Source organism: Heptranchias perlo, chromosome 3 (genome assembly GCF_035084215.1).
Source record: "Heptranchias perlo isolate sHepPer1 chromosome 3, sHepPer1.hap1, whole genome shotgun sequence".
NCBI lineage: Eukaryota > Metazoa > Chordata > Chondrichthyes > Hexanchiformes > Hexanchidae > Heptranchias > Heptranchias perlo.
In genome coordinates, this window is record NC_090327.1 from 121,602,134 (window position 1) to 121,619,179 (window position 17,046).

At 46.5% G+C, this 17,046-nt stretch overlaps 1 protein-coding gene across 1 annotated transcript in view; it reads left to right on the forward strand.

Moving 5' to 3' along the window:
* crtap (cartilage associated protein) overlaps window positions 1-17,046 on the forward strand; it is a 36,094-nt gene that overhangs the window by 15,137 nt on the left and 3,911 nt on the right. Inside the window, exons 4-6 of the mRNA XM_067981870.1 lie at window positions 3,642-3,770; window positions 9,904-10,049; window positions 10,620-10,703. Coding sequence (XP_067837971.1) covers window positions 3,642-3,770; window positions 9,904-10,049; window positions 10,620-10,703 — 359 coding nt within the window. The remainder of the gene's footprint in view (window positions 1-3,641; window positions 3,771-9,903; window positions 10,050-10,619; window positions 10,704-17,046) is intronic.

The following is a 17,046-nucleotide window of genomic DNA, read 5'->3' on the forward strand; positions in this document are numbered from 1 at the left end:
CTCTCCTTGTCTCCCCCTCTCTCTCTGTCTCCCTGTCTCCCCCTCTCCTCTCTCTCTCTCTCTCTGTCCTTGTCTCCCCCTCCTCTCTCTCTCTCTCTCCTTGTCTCCCCTCTCTCTCTCTCTCTCCTTGTCTCCCCTCTCTCTCTCTCTCCTTGTCTCCCCCTCTCTCTCTCTCTCCTTGTCTCCCCCCTCTCTCCTTGTCTCCCCCCCTCTCTCTCTCTCCTTGTCCCCCCCCTCTCTCTCTCTCTCCTTGTCCCCCCCCCCTCTCGCTCCCTCTCCTTGTCCCCCCCCCCTCTCGCTCCCTCTCCTTGTCCCCCCCCTCTCGTTCCCTCTCCTTGTCCCCCCCCTCTCGTTCCCTCTCCTTGTCCCCCCCCTCTCTCTCCTCTCCTTGTCTCCCCCCTCTCTCTCCCTCTCCTTGTCTCCCCCCCTCTCTCTCTCTCCTTGTCTCCCCCCCTCTCTCTCTCTCTCTCTCTCCTTGTCTCCCCCCCCCCCCTCTCTCTCTCTCCTTGTCACCCCCCCTCTCCCTCTCTCTCCTTGTCTACCTCCCCCTCTCTCTCTCTCTCTCTCTCTCTCTCTCTCCTTGTCTCCCCCCCTCTCTCTCTCTCCTTGTCTCCCCCACCTCTCTCTCTCCCCTTGTCTCCCCCCCTCTCTCTCTCTCCTTGTCTCCCCCCCTCTCTCTCTCTCTCCTTGTCTCCCCCCCCTCTCTCTCTCTCTCCTTGTCTCCCCCCCCCTCTCTCTCTCTCTCCTTGTCTCCCCCCCTCTCTCTCTCTCTCCTTGTCTCCCCCCCCTCTCTCTCTCTCTCCTTGTCTCCCCCCCCCCCTCTCTCTCTCCTTGTCTCCCCCCCCCTCTCTCTCTCTCCTTGTCTCCTCCCCCTCCTCTCTCTCTCTCCTTGTCTCCCCCCCCCTCTCTCTCTCTCCTTGTCTCCCCCCCCCCCCTCTCTCTCTCCTTGTCTCCCCCCCTCTCTCTCTCCTTGCCTCCCCCCCCCTCTCTCTCTCTCTCCTTGTGTGTGTCTCTCTCTCTCTCTCCTTGTCTCCCCCCTCTCCCTCTCTCTCTCTCTCCTTATCTCCCCCCTCTCTCTCTCCTTGTCTCCCCTCTCGCTCTCTCCTTGTCTCCCCTCTCTCTCTCTCCTTGTCTCCCCCCTCTCTCTCTCTCTCTCTCTCTCTCTCTCCTTGTCTCCCCCCTCTCTCTCTCTCTCTCTCCTTGTCTCCCCCCTCTCTCCCTCTCTCTCTCTCTCTCTCTCCTTGTCTACCCCCTCTCTCTCTCTCCTTGTCTCCCCTCTCTCTCTCTCCTTGTCTCCCCCCCTCTCTCTCTCTCTCCTCGTCTCCCCCTCCTCTCTTTCTCCTTGTCTCCCCCACTCCCTCTCTCTCTCCTTGTCTCCCCTCTCTCTCTCTCGCTCTCTCCTTGTCTCCCCCCTCTCTCGCTCTCTCCTTGTCTCCCCCCTCTCTCGCTCTCTCTCTCTCTCTCCCCTTGTCTCCCCCCTCCCTCTCTCTGTCCTTGTCTCCCCTCTCTCTCTCTCTCGCTCTCTCCTTGTCTCCTCTCTCTCTCTCTCTCTCTCTCCTTGTCTCCTCTCTCTCTCTCTCTCTCTCTCTCTCCTTGTCTCCCCCCTCTCTCTCTCTCTCCTTGTCTCCCCCCTCTCTCTCTCTCTCCTTGTCTCCCCCCTCTCTCTCTCTCTCTCCTTGTCTCCCCCCTCTTTCTCTCCTTGTCTCCCCTCTCTCTCTCTCTCTCCTTGTCTCCCCCCTCTCTCTCTCTCTCCTTGTCTCCCCCCTCTCTCTCTCTCCCCTTGTCTCCCCCCTCTCTCTCTCTCTCTCTCTCTCCTTGTCTCCCCCCCCTCTCTCTCTGTCTCTCCTTGTTTTCCCCCCTCTCTCTCTCTCTCGCCTTGTTTCCCCCCCCCTCTCTCTCTCTCTCTCCTTGTCTTCTCCCCCCCTCTCTCTCTCTCTCTCTCTCCTTGTCTCCCCCCCTCTCTCTCTCTCTCTCCTTGTCTCACCCCCCCTCTCTCTCTCTCTCTCTCTCTCTCTCCTTGTCTCACCCCCCCTCTCTCTCTCTCTCTCTCTCTCCTTGTCTCACCCCCCTCTCTCTCTCTCTCTCTCCTTGTCTCCCCCCTCTCTCACTCTCTCCTTGTCTCCCCTCTCTCTCTCTCTCTCTCTCTCTCCTTGTCTCCCCTTTCTCTCTCTCTCTCTCTCTCTCTCTCTCTCTCTCTCTCTCTCCTTGTCTCCCCTCTCCCTCTCTCTCTCTCTCTCTCTCTCTCTCCTTGTCTCCCCTCTCCCTCCCTCTCTCTCTCTCTCTCTCTCTCCTTGTCTCCCCTCTCCCTCTCTCTCTCCTTGTCTCCCCTCTCTCTCTCTCTCTCTCTCTCTCTCTCTCTCTCCCCTTGTCTCCCCCCTCTCTCTCTCTCTCCCCTTGTCTCCCCCCTCTCTCTCTCTCTCCCTCTCTCCCTCTCCTTGTCTCCCCCTCTCTCTCCCTCCTTGTCTCCCCTCTCTCTCTCTCTCTCTCTCTCTCCTTGTCTCCCCCTCTCTCTCTCTCTCTCTCCCTCCTTGTCTCCCCCCTCTCTCTCTCTCCCTCTCTCCTTCTCTCCCCTCTCTCTCTCTCTCTCTCTCTCTCTCTCTCCTTGTCTCCCCCTCTCTCTCTCTCTCTCTCTCTCTCTCTCCCTCCTTGTCTCCCCCCCTCTGTCTCTCTCTCTCTCTCTCCTTGTCTCCCCCCTCTCTCTCACTCTCTCTCTCTCTCCTTGTCTCCCCCTCTCTCTCTCTCTCTCTCTCTCCCTCCTTGTCTCCCCCCCTCTGTCTCTCTCTCTCTCTCTCCTTGTCTCCCCCCTCTCTCTCACTCTCTCTCTCTCTCTCTCTCTCTCTCTCCTTGTCTCCCCCTCTCTCTCTCTCTCCCTCCTTGTCTCCCCCCTCTCTCTCTCTCTCTCTCTCCTTGTCTCCCCCTCTCTCTTTCTCTCTCTCCCTCTCCTTGTCTCCCCTCTCTCTCTCTCTCTCTCTCTCTCCTTGTCTCCCCCTCTCTCTCTCTCTCTCTCTCTCTCCTTGTCTCCCCCTCTCTCTCTCTCTCTCTCTCCTTGTCTCCCCCCTCTCTCTCACTCTCTCTCTCTCTCTCTCTCTCTCTCCTTGTCTACCCCCTCTCTCTCACTCTCTCTCTCTCTCTCTCTCTCTCTCTCTCTCTCTCCCCTTGTCTCCCCCCTCTCTCTCTCTCTTGGTCTCTTCTCTTCTCTATCTCCACCCCCACCCCAACCTTGGTCTCTTCTCTTCTCTATCTCCATCCCCCCCCCCCCCCCAACCTTGGTCTCTCTCTTCCCCCCCCCCCCCTTCTTGGTATCTCTTTTCTCCCCCCCCCCCCCCTCTCTTGGCCTCCCCTACCCACTCCTGTGGTCTCCCCGCCCCCAAAACTCTGATGCTTTTCTGAGGTCGGGTCTCAGACATGTTGGGACAATGTATAGCGCCCCTTACTTTTCACTTGATCTGGTTGTTGTTTGCTGAAATTCAGTATTAAGAATGGGAAAGGGATTCCAATCTTTTCTAGTTTATTTTGTTGTAAATTCCAGTGCTTATTGATGTTCAGAAATGGTCGAGACCTGGATTAATGTAGACTGCCCAAATGTGATGTCATGCTAGTAGAGTGTCACTGAGTTAAGACCAATGTTCTTTCATTTTCAGATCATTACGTTGAGGTTCTGGAATGCAAAGTGAAGTGTGAGCATAATTTAACTCCAGTCATTGGAGGGTTTTTTGTGGAGAAATTTGTAGCTACAATGTACCACTATTTACAGTTCGCTTATTATAAACGTAAGTACTTTTTAACTGGTGAATCGGGTTTGAAGAGTGATACTGGTTTAAAATAATTATATACGCAGAATTGCCTGTAAACTTCGTACCAGTGACTGAATACAATTAGGCTTTTTTTGCTGATGTTCAGTTGCTTCTCCTAATTAAATGTGAAGTTTACAATGTAAAGTCCCGTGACACTGGCGGCGCAGCAGGTCTCCGCCGGGCGCGTCCCGTGACACTGGCGGCGCAGCAGGTCTCCGCCGGGCGCGTCCCGTGACACTGGCGGCGCAGCAGGTCTCCGCCGGGCGCGTCCCGTGACACTGGAAGGACCCATCTTTGGTGTCAGCCTTGGCTGTCTGACCTCTGAGTCATAAGGTCGTGGTTCAAGCCCACATAATATAAGTTGACGTTTCACTGCAATACTGAGGGAGTGCTGCACTGTCGGATGAGACGTTAAACCGAAGCGCTGTCTGCCTCTCAGGTGGATGTAAAAGATCCCATGGCACTATTTGAAGAAGAACAGGGGAGTTCTCCCTGGTGTCCTAGCCAATATTTATCCCTCAACCAACATCACTAAAACAGATTATCAGGTCATTTACCTCATTGCTGTTTGTGCATCTTTGCATTGATATCGCCCCTTTCAGGACATCCCAATGCACTTCACAGCCAATTAAGTACTTTTGAAGTGTGGTCGCTGTTGTAATGTAGGAAACATGACAGCCAATTTGCGCACAGCAAAGTCCTACAAACAGCAATGGGATAAATAACCAGATAACTTAAGTTAGTTAAGAGATAAATATTAGCCAGGATACCAGGAAATATAACCATCTAAGGTGTCCTCATTGATTTATAATAAAAGCATGAGGATACGGTATACTTCCACTTGAATTATGCGCCTTAAATAACCACCTTATTCCACAATATCAATGCTTCTCAGCAGTTTAAAGGCCTGAGACCAGCCCTCTCTGTGCTCCTTTCAGTTCTTTGAGCCTCCTTTCCTTAGGGCCCTAATTTCTGGAATCATCCTTGTTGCTGTTCAAACTCTCTCCGTTGGAAGGGTAGGTTCTATTTGGTTAGAACGGTCTGTTTGCTCTTTCTAACCAGATGTTGTATTTAATTAGCCTTCATCTCGTTATCGTGGGGCTCCTCAATGATCCATAATATTAAATATACACACTGAACTAAAAGAAAATATTTACTTAGGGTTGAAATTCCTCATTGATTAAAGTTCTAGACTTTGTGAAAACTAACAGCAGCAAGAGATTCTTGGATCTTAAAAGTCTTAGAGAGATTTCTCCTTGTCAGTCAAGCTGAGTTTTATTGTGAATTTACGTTTGGGAAGACATTGATTGTTCAGACCATTACAGCCTGTAGACTTTTCACATACATTGGGGTAGATCAGATTTGCTTTAGAAAATTGATTCGTGATTAACCATGTTGCTCTTCACTTTGCCTGGGATCTTTTATTCACACTTACTATGAATCAAAGTGATTATTGTGCAAATACAAGTTTCCTGTAACTTTAGCACTCACAGCCATTATTGAAAAAGATAAAGGGGGTTAAATTCGATAACCCCCAAATCCGGGCGTGGGGGTCGCGATGCTTGATTGTTCCGATGCAGGCAGCATGTGAGATTCGTGCTGCCTGTTCACTTACCTGATTCCAGCGCCAGGCCTAGCTGCGTTGATCAGTGACTTCTCACCAGCACAGGGGCCCAGATATCGCATGAGTGGCTCGCACCTCTTAAAGGCAGCCTGCACTTTTTAAGAACATAAGAAATAGGAGCAAGAGTAGGCCATGTGGCCCCTTGAGCCTGCTCCGCCATTCAATCAGGTCATGGCTGATCTTCTGCCTCAACTCCAATTTCCCGCCTGATCCCCATATCCCTTGATTCCCTTAGTGTCCAAAAATCTATCAATCTCAGTCTTGAATATACTCAACGACTGAGCATCCACAGCCCTCTGGGGTAGGGAATTCCAAATATTTACAACCCTCTAAGTGAAGAAATTCCTCCTTATCTCAATCCTAAATGGCCGACCCCTTATCCTGACACTATGTCCCCTAGTTCTAGACTCTCCAACCAGGGGAAACATCTTCTCAGCATCTACCCTGTCAAGCCCTCTTAGAATCTTACATGTTTCAATGAGATCACCTCTCATTCTTCTAAACTCCAGAGAGTATAGGCCCATTCTACTCAACCTCTCCTCATAGGACAACCCTCTCATCCCAGGAATCAATCTAGTGAACCTTCGTTGCACTGCCTCTAAGGTAAATATATCCTTCCTTAGGTCAGGAGACCAAAACTGTACACACTACTCCAGGTGAGGTTTCACCAACGCTAGGTACAATTTCAGCAAGACTTCCTTACTCTTGTACTCCAACCCCCTTGCAATAAAGGCCAACATACCATTTGCCTTCCTAATTGCTTACTGCACCTGCATGTTAACCTGTGCTTTGCAGACAAGGACACCCAAATCCCTCTGAATATCAACAGTTAATAGTTTCTCACCATTTAAAAAATTTTCTGTTTTTCTATTTTTCCTACCAAAGTGAACATCCTCACATTTGCCCACATTATATTCCATCTGCCACCTTCTCGCCCACTCACTTAACCTGTCTATATCCCTTTGCAGACTCTTTGCGTCCTTCTCTCAGCTTACTTTCCCACCTAGCTTTGTATCGTCAGCAAACTTGGATACATTACACTCGGTCCCTTCATCTAACTCATTAATATAGATTGTAAATAGCTAAGGCCCAAGCACCGATCCCTGCGGCACCTCACTAGTTACAGCCTGCCAACCCGAAAATGACCTGTTTATCCCTACTCTCTGTTTTCTGTCCTTTAACCAATCCTCTATCCATGCTAATATATTACCCCCAATCCCGTGAGCCCTAATCTTGTGTAACAACTGCTTGAGTGGCACCTTATCGAATGCCTTTTGAAAATCCAAATACACCACATCCACTGGTTTCCCCCTTAACTACCCTGCTAGTTACATCCTCAGAAAATTCTAATAGATGTTTCAAACACGATTTCCCTTTTATAAAACCATGTTGACTCAGGCTAATCATATTATGATTTTCTAAGTGCCCTGTTAGTACATCCTTAATAATAGACTGTAGCATTTTCCCTACTACTGATGCTAACTGGCCTATAGTTCCCTGTTTTCTCTCTTCCCTCCTTCCTTGAATATCGGGGTTAAATTTGCTACCGTCCAATCAACGGGGACCATTTTAGAATCTAAGGAATTCTGGACGATAAAAACCAATGCATCCACTATCTCTGCAGCCACCTCTTTTAGAACCCTAGGATTTCAGCCATCAGGTCCAGGGGATTTGTCGGCTTTTAGTCCCATTAATTTCTCCAGTACCTTTTCTTTACTGATATTAACTACTTTAAGTTCTTCCCTCTCATTAGACCCTTGGTTCCCCACTATTTCTGGTATGTTTTTTGTGTCTTCTACAGTGAAGACAGATATAAAATATTTCTTTAACATGTCTGCCATTTCCTTATTCCCCATTATAATTTATCCTGTCTCTGCTTCTAAGGGACTCATGTTTACTTTCGCTAATCTCTTCCTTTTTATATACTTGTAGAAGCTCTTAGGAACATAGGAATATAGAAACAGGAGTAGGCCATTTAGCCCCTCGAGCCTGCTCTGCCATTTGATAAGATCATGGCTGATCTGTGATCTAACTCCATATACCAGCCTTTGGCCCATATCCCTTAATACCTTTGGTTGCCAAAAAGCTATCTATCTCAGATTTAAATTTAGCAATTGAGCTAGTATCAATTGCCGTTTGCGGAAGAGAGTTCCAAATATCTACCACCCTTTGTGTGTAGAAATGTTTTCTAATCTTACTCCTGAAAGGTCTGGCTCTAATTTTTAGACTGTGCCCCCTACTCCTAGAATCCCCAACCAGCGGAAATAGTTTCTGTTTTTATATTTCTTGCTAGTTTACTCTCATATTCAATTTTCTCCCTCTTTAATTAATTTCTTGGTCATCCTTTGCTGATTTCTAAAACCCTCCCAATCCTCACGCTTACTACTCTTCTTGGCGACAGTATAAGCTTCTTCTTTTAATCTAACACCATCCTTAACTTCTCTAGTTAGCCACAGTTGGGTCACCTTTCCTGTGGAGATTTTATTTTTCAAGGCTATGTATGTTCGTTGGGAATTATCAATTATTACTTTAAAGGCAGCCTGCACCTCTTATTTTGCAAAAAATACGGTACAGGTCTGCACGGAGTCTGAATGGAGATCAGACATCGCACATAAAACACAGATGCAGGTTCTGTCCCTGTGTTTACAAACTGATGAGTTATCTTAAAATATTGAATAAAGGTTGCACACTACCAAATCCCACATCCTCCAAGCTGCATGCCAGACCTCACCAATAAGCCAACCTGAGTTTGTACCAGGACTGCGAGAGCGTGCACCAAGGTTATGATGCACTAGAGGCTTTGGTGCAAGAAGTGGACACAAGGAGGGGCACCTTTATCCAAAGGGGGACAAGAGGCCCTCCTGACGTATGCTCAAGAGGCAGTAGGGGACGAAGTCAATACCAGGCACATAGCACCACGAACATGAATGCAGTGCAGGAAGAAGTTCAATGCTTTGACACGAGTGGTCAAGGTGAGTGAGGTCAACTGTGAACTGGCATCTCCTACCAACTGCACCACTAGCCGCATCCACTGCTCCACACACTACACTCCCATCACCCACCCACCAACAAACTCCTTCAATCAGTACTCAACTCTTCCAATCAGATGCTTCCTCTCTCACCCTCACACATTACCACTGTTGCAAGCCGCACACCCACAACTCACAGGTCACACACACTGGCAGCTATTCAACCATGACAGGCACATCACTCAAATATCCTGCAGGACACTCACTGACACACATCCGCTTTCTTGCAGTTAAAGGAGGCAGCAAGTGCAGTGGCATTTAGCCCCTCGAGTCTGTTCCGCCATTCAATGAGATCACGACTGATCTGTGACCTAACTCCATATACCCGCCTTAGCCCCATATCCCTTAATACCCTTGGTTAACAAAAATGTGTCAATCTCAGATTTAAAATTCACAATTGAGCTAGCATCAACTGCCGTTTGCAGAAGAGCTTTCCAAACTTCTACCACCCTTTGCATGTAGAAGCATTTCCTAATTTCACTCCTGAAAGTCCTGGCTCTACATTTTAGGCTATGTCCCCTAGTCCTAGTATTCAAGGATAGAAGACCTCCAAAAACAGGTACAAATGCATCAGCAGCCAGAAGCAATAATCCATCAACTAACATGTTAATCTTGCAAGGTCCCTTTAAATAGCACTGGTGGGGTTTGTCCAGGCCGTCTACGACATGTTCAGCTGTTCATGGTTAAGACAGTGCATTGGCTGAAGCATTGAGTGCCAAAATGGTATCTATCCCTTTAAATCAGTGTTGCACACTGATCTTAACACATATCTTCTTATTTTACACGGTACCGGCGTTCATTATCTGCACATGTGCAAATGCATTTACCAAGACGGCATCCGGCTCACATCACGCTAGAAGCGTGCGCGCACATTCCGGATGCCATTTTGGGACCTTAGGAGGCCGCATAGTGCCTTAAAAAAAAAATGGGCACTACACAGCCCAATTTATAGCCCCCTGACTAGCTTTTATATAGTTCCTTATCTCAAATGTCTCAAAGAACTTCATGTATTTCTTTGAAATACAGAGAGGGTAATTTTGACTTTGTGCGATGGTGTAAAGCGGCAAATCACAGCCCATTTTACATCTCTCTCCATTGACTGCAATGGAAATAATAATGGGGAGAAATGTAGAAAGGGCTGTCGATTCGTTATCACACATTTTATTCCATCGCACAAAGTCAAAACTACCCCCAGTGACATTTAATGTAGGCAAATGCAGCAGCCATTTTGCCCAGTAAGATTCCACAGATAGCAAAGGGATGGGTGGCCACCTGCTGTGATTTTGGTGATGTCTGTTGATGGAGGTGTGTTGGCCCAGGACACCAGGAACTCTTTGGAATAGTGGCATTGGATCTGTAACTAACGGTGACCAGTGACAGTAACTGGGACCATGGACCCCCCTGCACTATGTAAATCTAATGCCGTGGTCTTAACTGTGACCTGTGTGTTTTGCAGTCAACAATATGAAGAATGCAGCCCCATGTGTAGCAACCTACTTGCTCTTTGATCCCGAAGATTCGGTGATGAAGCAGAATTTGGTGTATTACCAATACCATAAGGAGAAATGGGGCCTGACTGATGAAGATTTCCAGCCTAGACCAGTACGTTACCAACTGTGAAAACATGTGACGATAATCTGAACTTGATTGTACTAGTGGGGTGGGGAGTCAAGTCATCAGAGAGAAAAGAATATAAAATGATGTAGTTTCATATGGTTGATAAAGGAAAGAAAAGGAGGACAGAGTCTGGGAGGGAGATGGGGGAGAAAGAAGGGTAGAGAGGGATAAGCAAGTGGGAGGAGGAGGGAAGAACAGTGAAATGCATGTTGTATCAGAAATAATCTCGAGTTCTCCCCACTCTGGGATTTTTGAGAATATTATGAAGAACAGGTTTTTCACAGGTCAATGATCTCTTGTGCCTCCTTGAATAAAAGGATATTGCAGTAACTTGGAAGGCCCAGAAAACAACAGATGTTTGCAATCATGCAATGCCTCGTCACACCATCAAAACTTCCCAACGCACTCCATGTAGTGAATTACTTCTGGGACGCAGTGACTGCAGTTATTTGACCTGATTGGATTACTGTGCGTTCACCAATCACTGAACACTGCACTGATCAAGGGTATTAAATGTCAGTGTAAAAGTTCTCTAATTCCACTGTTAATTTGCAGGAAGCTTTGCGATATTACAACCAGACCAGATTTCAGCTGCAGATGTACGAATTTGCCAAAAAGCATCTCCAGGCTGATGATGAGGTAAGTAGCAGACACCCTATGTAAACTGTTTGCCATTGATCAATTTGAAGAGGCTTTGAAAGGGAAAAACAATTGTGAATTGGATGCAGGGTCAGGTTGAATGAAGCTGAGCTCTACGTGTGAGAGCGGATATTCCTCTGTTTGGGTTTGGGTGTAAAGGACCATCTGGGCAGGGAGGGAAATCAGGCAGGTATGGGTTCGTGACCCTCCCCTTCCCGTTTTCCTTCATGCGCCTAAGCTCCATGAGAGGAATACCTGCCCATCATCTCCAGGAACTCCCTATGCAGGGAATCCCACATCACATCACAGCACCACCAGGACTTTGCTATGATATTGTTTAGATTACCCGTTAAAATCTAAGTAATAGCATTTTTTTGTAAGGGTGATTCCCACTTTTTGTACTTGTGTGGCAGACTTGTGCCCGAGGGTACAGCGCCAGCGAGCATTTACAGTTGGGAATCCCTACCCGTTAGCTGTACTGTTGTGGAAAGGGGACAGCAGAAGCTTGGTACCTTCTCGCCGAGGGGAAAGGTGCGAGATTCTCTGTCCCTGTTCACTTGCTTCCTGCTGTCTGGTCTTAGAGTGCCCTTTGCAGGGACACGGGAAGTAGATCTGTAACAGCGAAAGGAACCTAATAGGAAGAACGTACCAAAAATGGGCCTGGTTTATCCAGGTACACTTTTTTATTTTCACTGTAGTGCAATATGCAGATGATTGAATGCTGATGAGGTTATTTACATGACTCCTGGAGACCAATCACACGATCTATACTTCAGTATTCTGAGATTTCTTTCCCAACATTAGATCACCAGTAAAACCGTCTAAATGTTATATATAATTTTATTATTCTGCATGTTTTGCAATTGTCTCACAAACATTTCATGGGGAATTCATCATTTTGTGATCAGTTTGCATGGATTCAGATACACTCATAATACAGACTTCAGCAGTTCATTCACAGGACTGTCACCACCAGATGGTGCCAAACACTATATCGGAGTGAGACTTTACCCAGCTTTCAAACAACATTCTTCCTTTGTTTGTGTTGCTTCTATTTTGAAAGCTCTGCCCAGAGAAATGATTCTGAAGAAAAGCAGTTTTCTGCATTTGAAGCTGTATTTAAACGATCAACAAGTTCTACGGTGAATGAGGCATCGCAGATTAATGAGGACAAGACAAACGTTAACTTGCATCCCCATCGAGGCACCGTTCCCAATGAACCTATCTATCTTTATCTTTTGTACCGTGTCTGTGTGTACGCGCTCCCCGCTGGGAGGATAAAGTCGTAAGATCTCCCCTCTCCTTGAGCAGACTGAGACAAATGGGAAGTGCTCTTTCAGAATCATCAGGGCTGGGATGTAGAAATTTTATATGTGTTCTGTAAAGATTAGCTTACTGGGCTATCTCTACAAGACTCTTTGTGGAATAGTAAGGAGCAAGCTTGAAGTATTATACAGGGAGTCCTTAGAATTGCCTGTTCATGTAAAAAAAAATGCAGATTTTGAAGGACAAGTTTGATGATGTAAGTTCTGGGACCGAGTTTGTTGTTCAATGTTTTTTCATTTCCGTGATTTTTCCCGGTGGAGAGCCTGGGATACGTTCCCATGAGATGGTGCCCTATGATTCTGTAACAATGTGTCTGCTAGTTTAAATTTCTGGCTGTGGGATTTATTAGGGACTGCATCACCACTCTGCTGAAATCTGACTTCTCGCGTCGTTCTGTGGTGTGAGTGATATTCACCTTTATTTATATTGTTACCTTGTTTACATTCCTATTGAATCACCAAATAAGAAATTTAAACTTTTTTTTAAAAACAAGACTTCCATTTTGGATACAGTTTTTTGCCCACACAATGTCAATCTTCACTCCAGGCTGCTTTACAATGAGAGTGTCAAAGGTTTCTTTGAATTAATAATAGTTACAAACCCTCTTTAAACAGTAAATCATAGAATGTTACAGCACAGAAACAGGCCATTCAGCCCATCAGCTCCATGTTGCTATTTTTCTCCACATGAACCCCCCCAGTCTCATCCCACTCTCACTCCCCGTACCCTTTAATATCCCACCCAGTCTAATCCCACTCTCCTGCTCACTCCCCGTACCCTTTAATATCCCACCCAGTCTATTCCCACTCTCCTGCTCACTCCCCGTACCCTTTAATATCCCACCCAGTCTAATCCCAGTGGCCTGCTCACTCCCCATACCCTTTAATATCCCACCCAGTCTATTCCCACTCTCCTGCTCACTCCCCATAACCTTTAATATCCCACCCAGTCTAATCCCAATGGCCTGCTCACTCCCCATACCCTTTAACCATAGAAATTTACGGCACAGAAGGAGGCCATTTGGCCCATCGTATCTGTGCCGGCCGAAAAAGAGCTATCCAGCTTAATCCCACTTTACAGCTCTTGGTCCGCAGCCTTGTAGGTTATGGCACCTATTGCATATCCAAGTACTTTTTAAATGCAATGAGGGTTTCTGCCTCTACCACCCTTTCAAGCAGTGAGTTCCAGACCCCCACCACCCTCTGGGTGAAAAAAATTCTCCTCAACTCCCCTCGAATCCTTCTACCAATTACTTTAAACCAGGGGGTGGTTATTGACCTCTCTGCTAAGGGAAATAGGTCCTTCCTATCCACTCTATCTAGGCCCCTCATAATGTTGTACACCTCAATTAAATCTCCCCTCAGCCTCCTCTGTTCCACTGAAAACAACCCCAGCCTATCCAATCTTTCCTCATAGCTAAAATTCTCCAGTCCTGGCAACATCCTCGTAAATCTCCTCTGTACCCTCTCTAGTGCAGTCACACCTTTCCTGTAATGTGGTGACCAGAACTGTAACAGAGCTCAAGCTGTGGCCTAACTAGTGTTTTATACAGTTCCAGCATAACCTTCCTGCTCTTATATTCTATGCCTTGGCTAATAAAGGAAAGTATCCTGTATGCCTTCTTAACCACCTAATCTACCTGTCCTGCTACCTTCAGGGATCTGTGGACATACACTGCAAGGTCCTTCTGTTCCTCTACACCTCTTAGTATCCTCCCATTTATTGTGTATTCCCTTGCCTTGTTTGCCTTCCCCAAATACATTACCTCACACTTCTCCGGATTGAATTGCATTTGCCACTTTTCTGCCCACCTGACCAGTCCATTGATATCTTACTGCAGTCTACAGCTTTCTTCCTCACTATCAACCACACCGCCAACTTTTGTAACATCTGCAAACTTCTTAATCATGCCCCCTCCATTTAAGTCCAAATCATTAATGTATACCACAAAAAGCAAGGGACCTCGTACTGAGCCCTGTGGAACCCCACTTGAAACAGTATTCCAGTCACAAAAACACCCGTCGATCATTACCCTTTGCTTTCTGCCATTGAGCCAATTTTGGATCCAATTTACCACTTTCCCTTGGATCCCAGGAGCTTTTACTTTTCTAACCAGTCTGCCATTTGGGAACTTGTCAAAAGTCTTGCTAAAATCCATGTATAGTACAGCAAATGCACTACCCTAATCTACTTTCCTTGTTACCCTCTCAAAAAATTCAATCAAGTTAGTCAGACAAGAACTTCCCTTTACAAATCCATGCTGACTGTCCTTGATTAACCCGTGCCTTTCTAAATGACGATTAATACTGTCCCTCAGAATTTTTTCCAATAATTTGCCCACCACCGAGGTAAGGCTGACTGGCCTGTAATTACTCGGTCTATCCCTTTGTCCCTTTTTAAACAATGTTAGCACTCCCCTAGTCCTCCGGCACCATGCCAAAGAGGATTGGAAAATGATGGTCAGAGCCTCTGCTATTTCCTCCCTTGCTTCTTTTAACAGCCTGGGATACATTTCATCCGGGCCCGGCATTTTATCTACTTTCAAAGATGCTAATCCTCCTAATATTTCCTCGCACGCTATGTTTATCCCATCCAATATTTCACACTCCTCCTCCTTAACTACGATGTCTGCATCACCCCCCTTTGTGAAAACAGATGCAAAGTATTCATTAAGAACCATACCCACGTCATCTGCCTCCACACATAGGTTACCTTTTTAGGTCCTACTCTTTCCTTAGTTAACCTCTTGCTCTTTATGTATTTATAAAACATCTTTGGGTTTTCCTTTTGATTTTACTTGCCAATATTTTTCATGCCCTCTTTTTGCTTTTCTAATTTCCTTTTTAATTTCACCCCTGCACTTTCTATATTCCTCTAGGCTTTCTGCAGTATTGAGCTCTCGGTATCTGACATAAGCATCCCTTTTTTGCCTTATCCTATCCTGTATGCTCCTTGATGTCCAGAAGGCTCTAGATTTAGGAGTCCCACGCTTTTTTTTTCTTTGAGAACATATTTGCTCTGAAACCTCACTATCTCCTCTTTGAATGCCTCTGACACTGATTTATCTTCAAGTAGCTGCTTCCAGTCCACTTTTGCCAAATCACATCTCAGCTTAGTATCCTACCCAGTCGAATCGCAGCCTCCTGCTCGCTCCCCATACCTTTTAATATCTCCCCAGTCTAATCCCACTGTCCTTATCCCTCCCTATACCCAAAGATGCATTTCTCTGTTAGTCATTATACAGGAGCAAGACGCTCCATTCTGAGAGCTGTAAGTGTGATTCTGGCTGCAAATCTGCCCTTCATGGTGGGAGAATTCTACAATGACAGGCTGCCATGCAGTAAATAATCAGCACTATAGAACTGTGAGTTGTTCTTTATAGAAGTTCTGATTGAAACATAAAGCTTTCTGTGCAAACTGGTTGCATATGCTTTATATATGTGGCGAGTGACTCACCTCCTGACTCCCCAAAGCCTTTCCGCCATCTACAAGGCACAAGTCAGGAGTGTGATGGAATACTCTCCACTTGTCTGGATGAGTGCAGCTCCAACAACACTCAACAAGCTCAACACCATCCAGGACAAAGCAGCCCGCTTGATTGGCACCCCATCCACCACCCTAAACATTCACTCCCTTCACCACCGGCGCACTGTGGCTGCAGTGTGTACCATCCACAGGATGCACTGCAGCAACTCACCAAGGCTTCTTTGACAGCACCTCCCAAACCCCCGACCTCTACCACCTAGAAGGACAAGGACAAGGGCAGCAGGCACATGGGAACAACACCACCTGCACGTTCCCCTCCAAGTCACACACCATCCCGACTTGGAAATATATCGCCATTCCTTCATCGTCGCTGGGTCAAAATCCTGGAACTCCCTTCCTAACAGCACAGTGGGAGAATCTTCACCACACGGACTGCAGCGGTTCAAGAAGGCGGCTCACCACCACCTTCTCAAGGGCAATTAGGGATGGGCAATAAATGCTGGCCTCGCCAGCGATGCCCACATCCCATGAACGAATTTTTAAAAGTATATACGCAAACAGGCACAATCTATAGAATTGTATAAATATTGTAAAATTATGTAACCAGAACCTATTCCTCTTGCTTAGGAAGCACTAGAATAACTTCTTCATTGTGTCACTCTGGTGATCAGCAGTTCCTTTCTTTTATGAGGTACGATGGTTTCTCCATTGAGTGTTTTTTAATGAATTTCAGTATGAACATAAATAAGTCGAAAATGGAGCAGTTTTGAATACTGTTTTTTGGAAAAGGAAATGAGGCTGTGAATTATTACATTTTATTTGTTCTCAGGGCGTCGCTAGCAAGGCCGGCATTTATTGCCTATCCCTAGTTGTCCCTTGAGCTGCCTTCTTGAACCGCTGCAGTCCATGCCGTGAAGGTGCTCCTACAGTATTGTTAGGTAGGGAGTTCCAGGATTTTGATCCAGCGATGATGAAGGAACGGTGATTATATATCCAAGTCTTGGAGTGTGTGTCCAAGGGTGTGTGACTTGGAAGAACTTGGAGGTGATGGTGTTCCAGTGAACTTGCTGCCCCTGTCCTTCTCACCTGAGAATTCTTATTGAGACAGAAATTCCTCCATGAATGAGGGTTAGGGTCCCAAATAAAACACATGGACATTTGATGCATTTCCCAGTGAACATAGCATAGAATAGAACTGCAGAAAACTGACCCTTATCGCCACTGTTAGGGCATTCATGCTGAGAGCAGCTACAAGGATGACTGAAGGACAAGAGAGGTCAGATTGAAGCAATCGAGGACTTTTCAGAGGTTGGGATTTGGGCAGTTGGTTAGAATCAGGAGAGCTTCATCCTACCTCTGACCTGTGTTAAACTTGATGCTATTACAGAGTACAGAGATAAAACATTTAATACTTTTATCTGGTTATTTGAAAACAATTTGCCAAAATTAAAATCATTCCCTTATCACCCAGCTGGTGTGATAAATGTAACTTATAGTGACAGCATGACAAAATGTACTTAAAATACTTGTT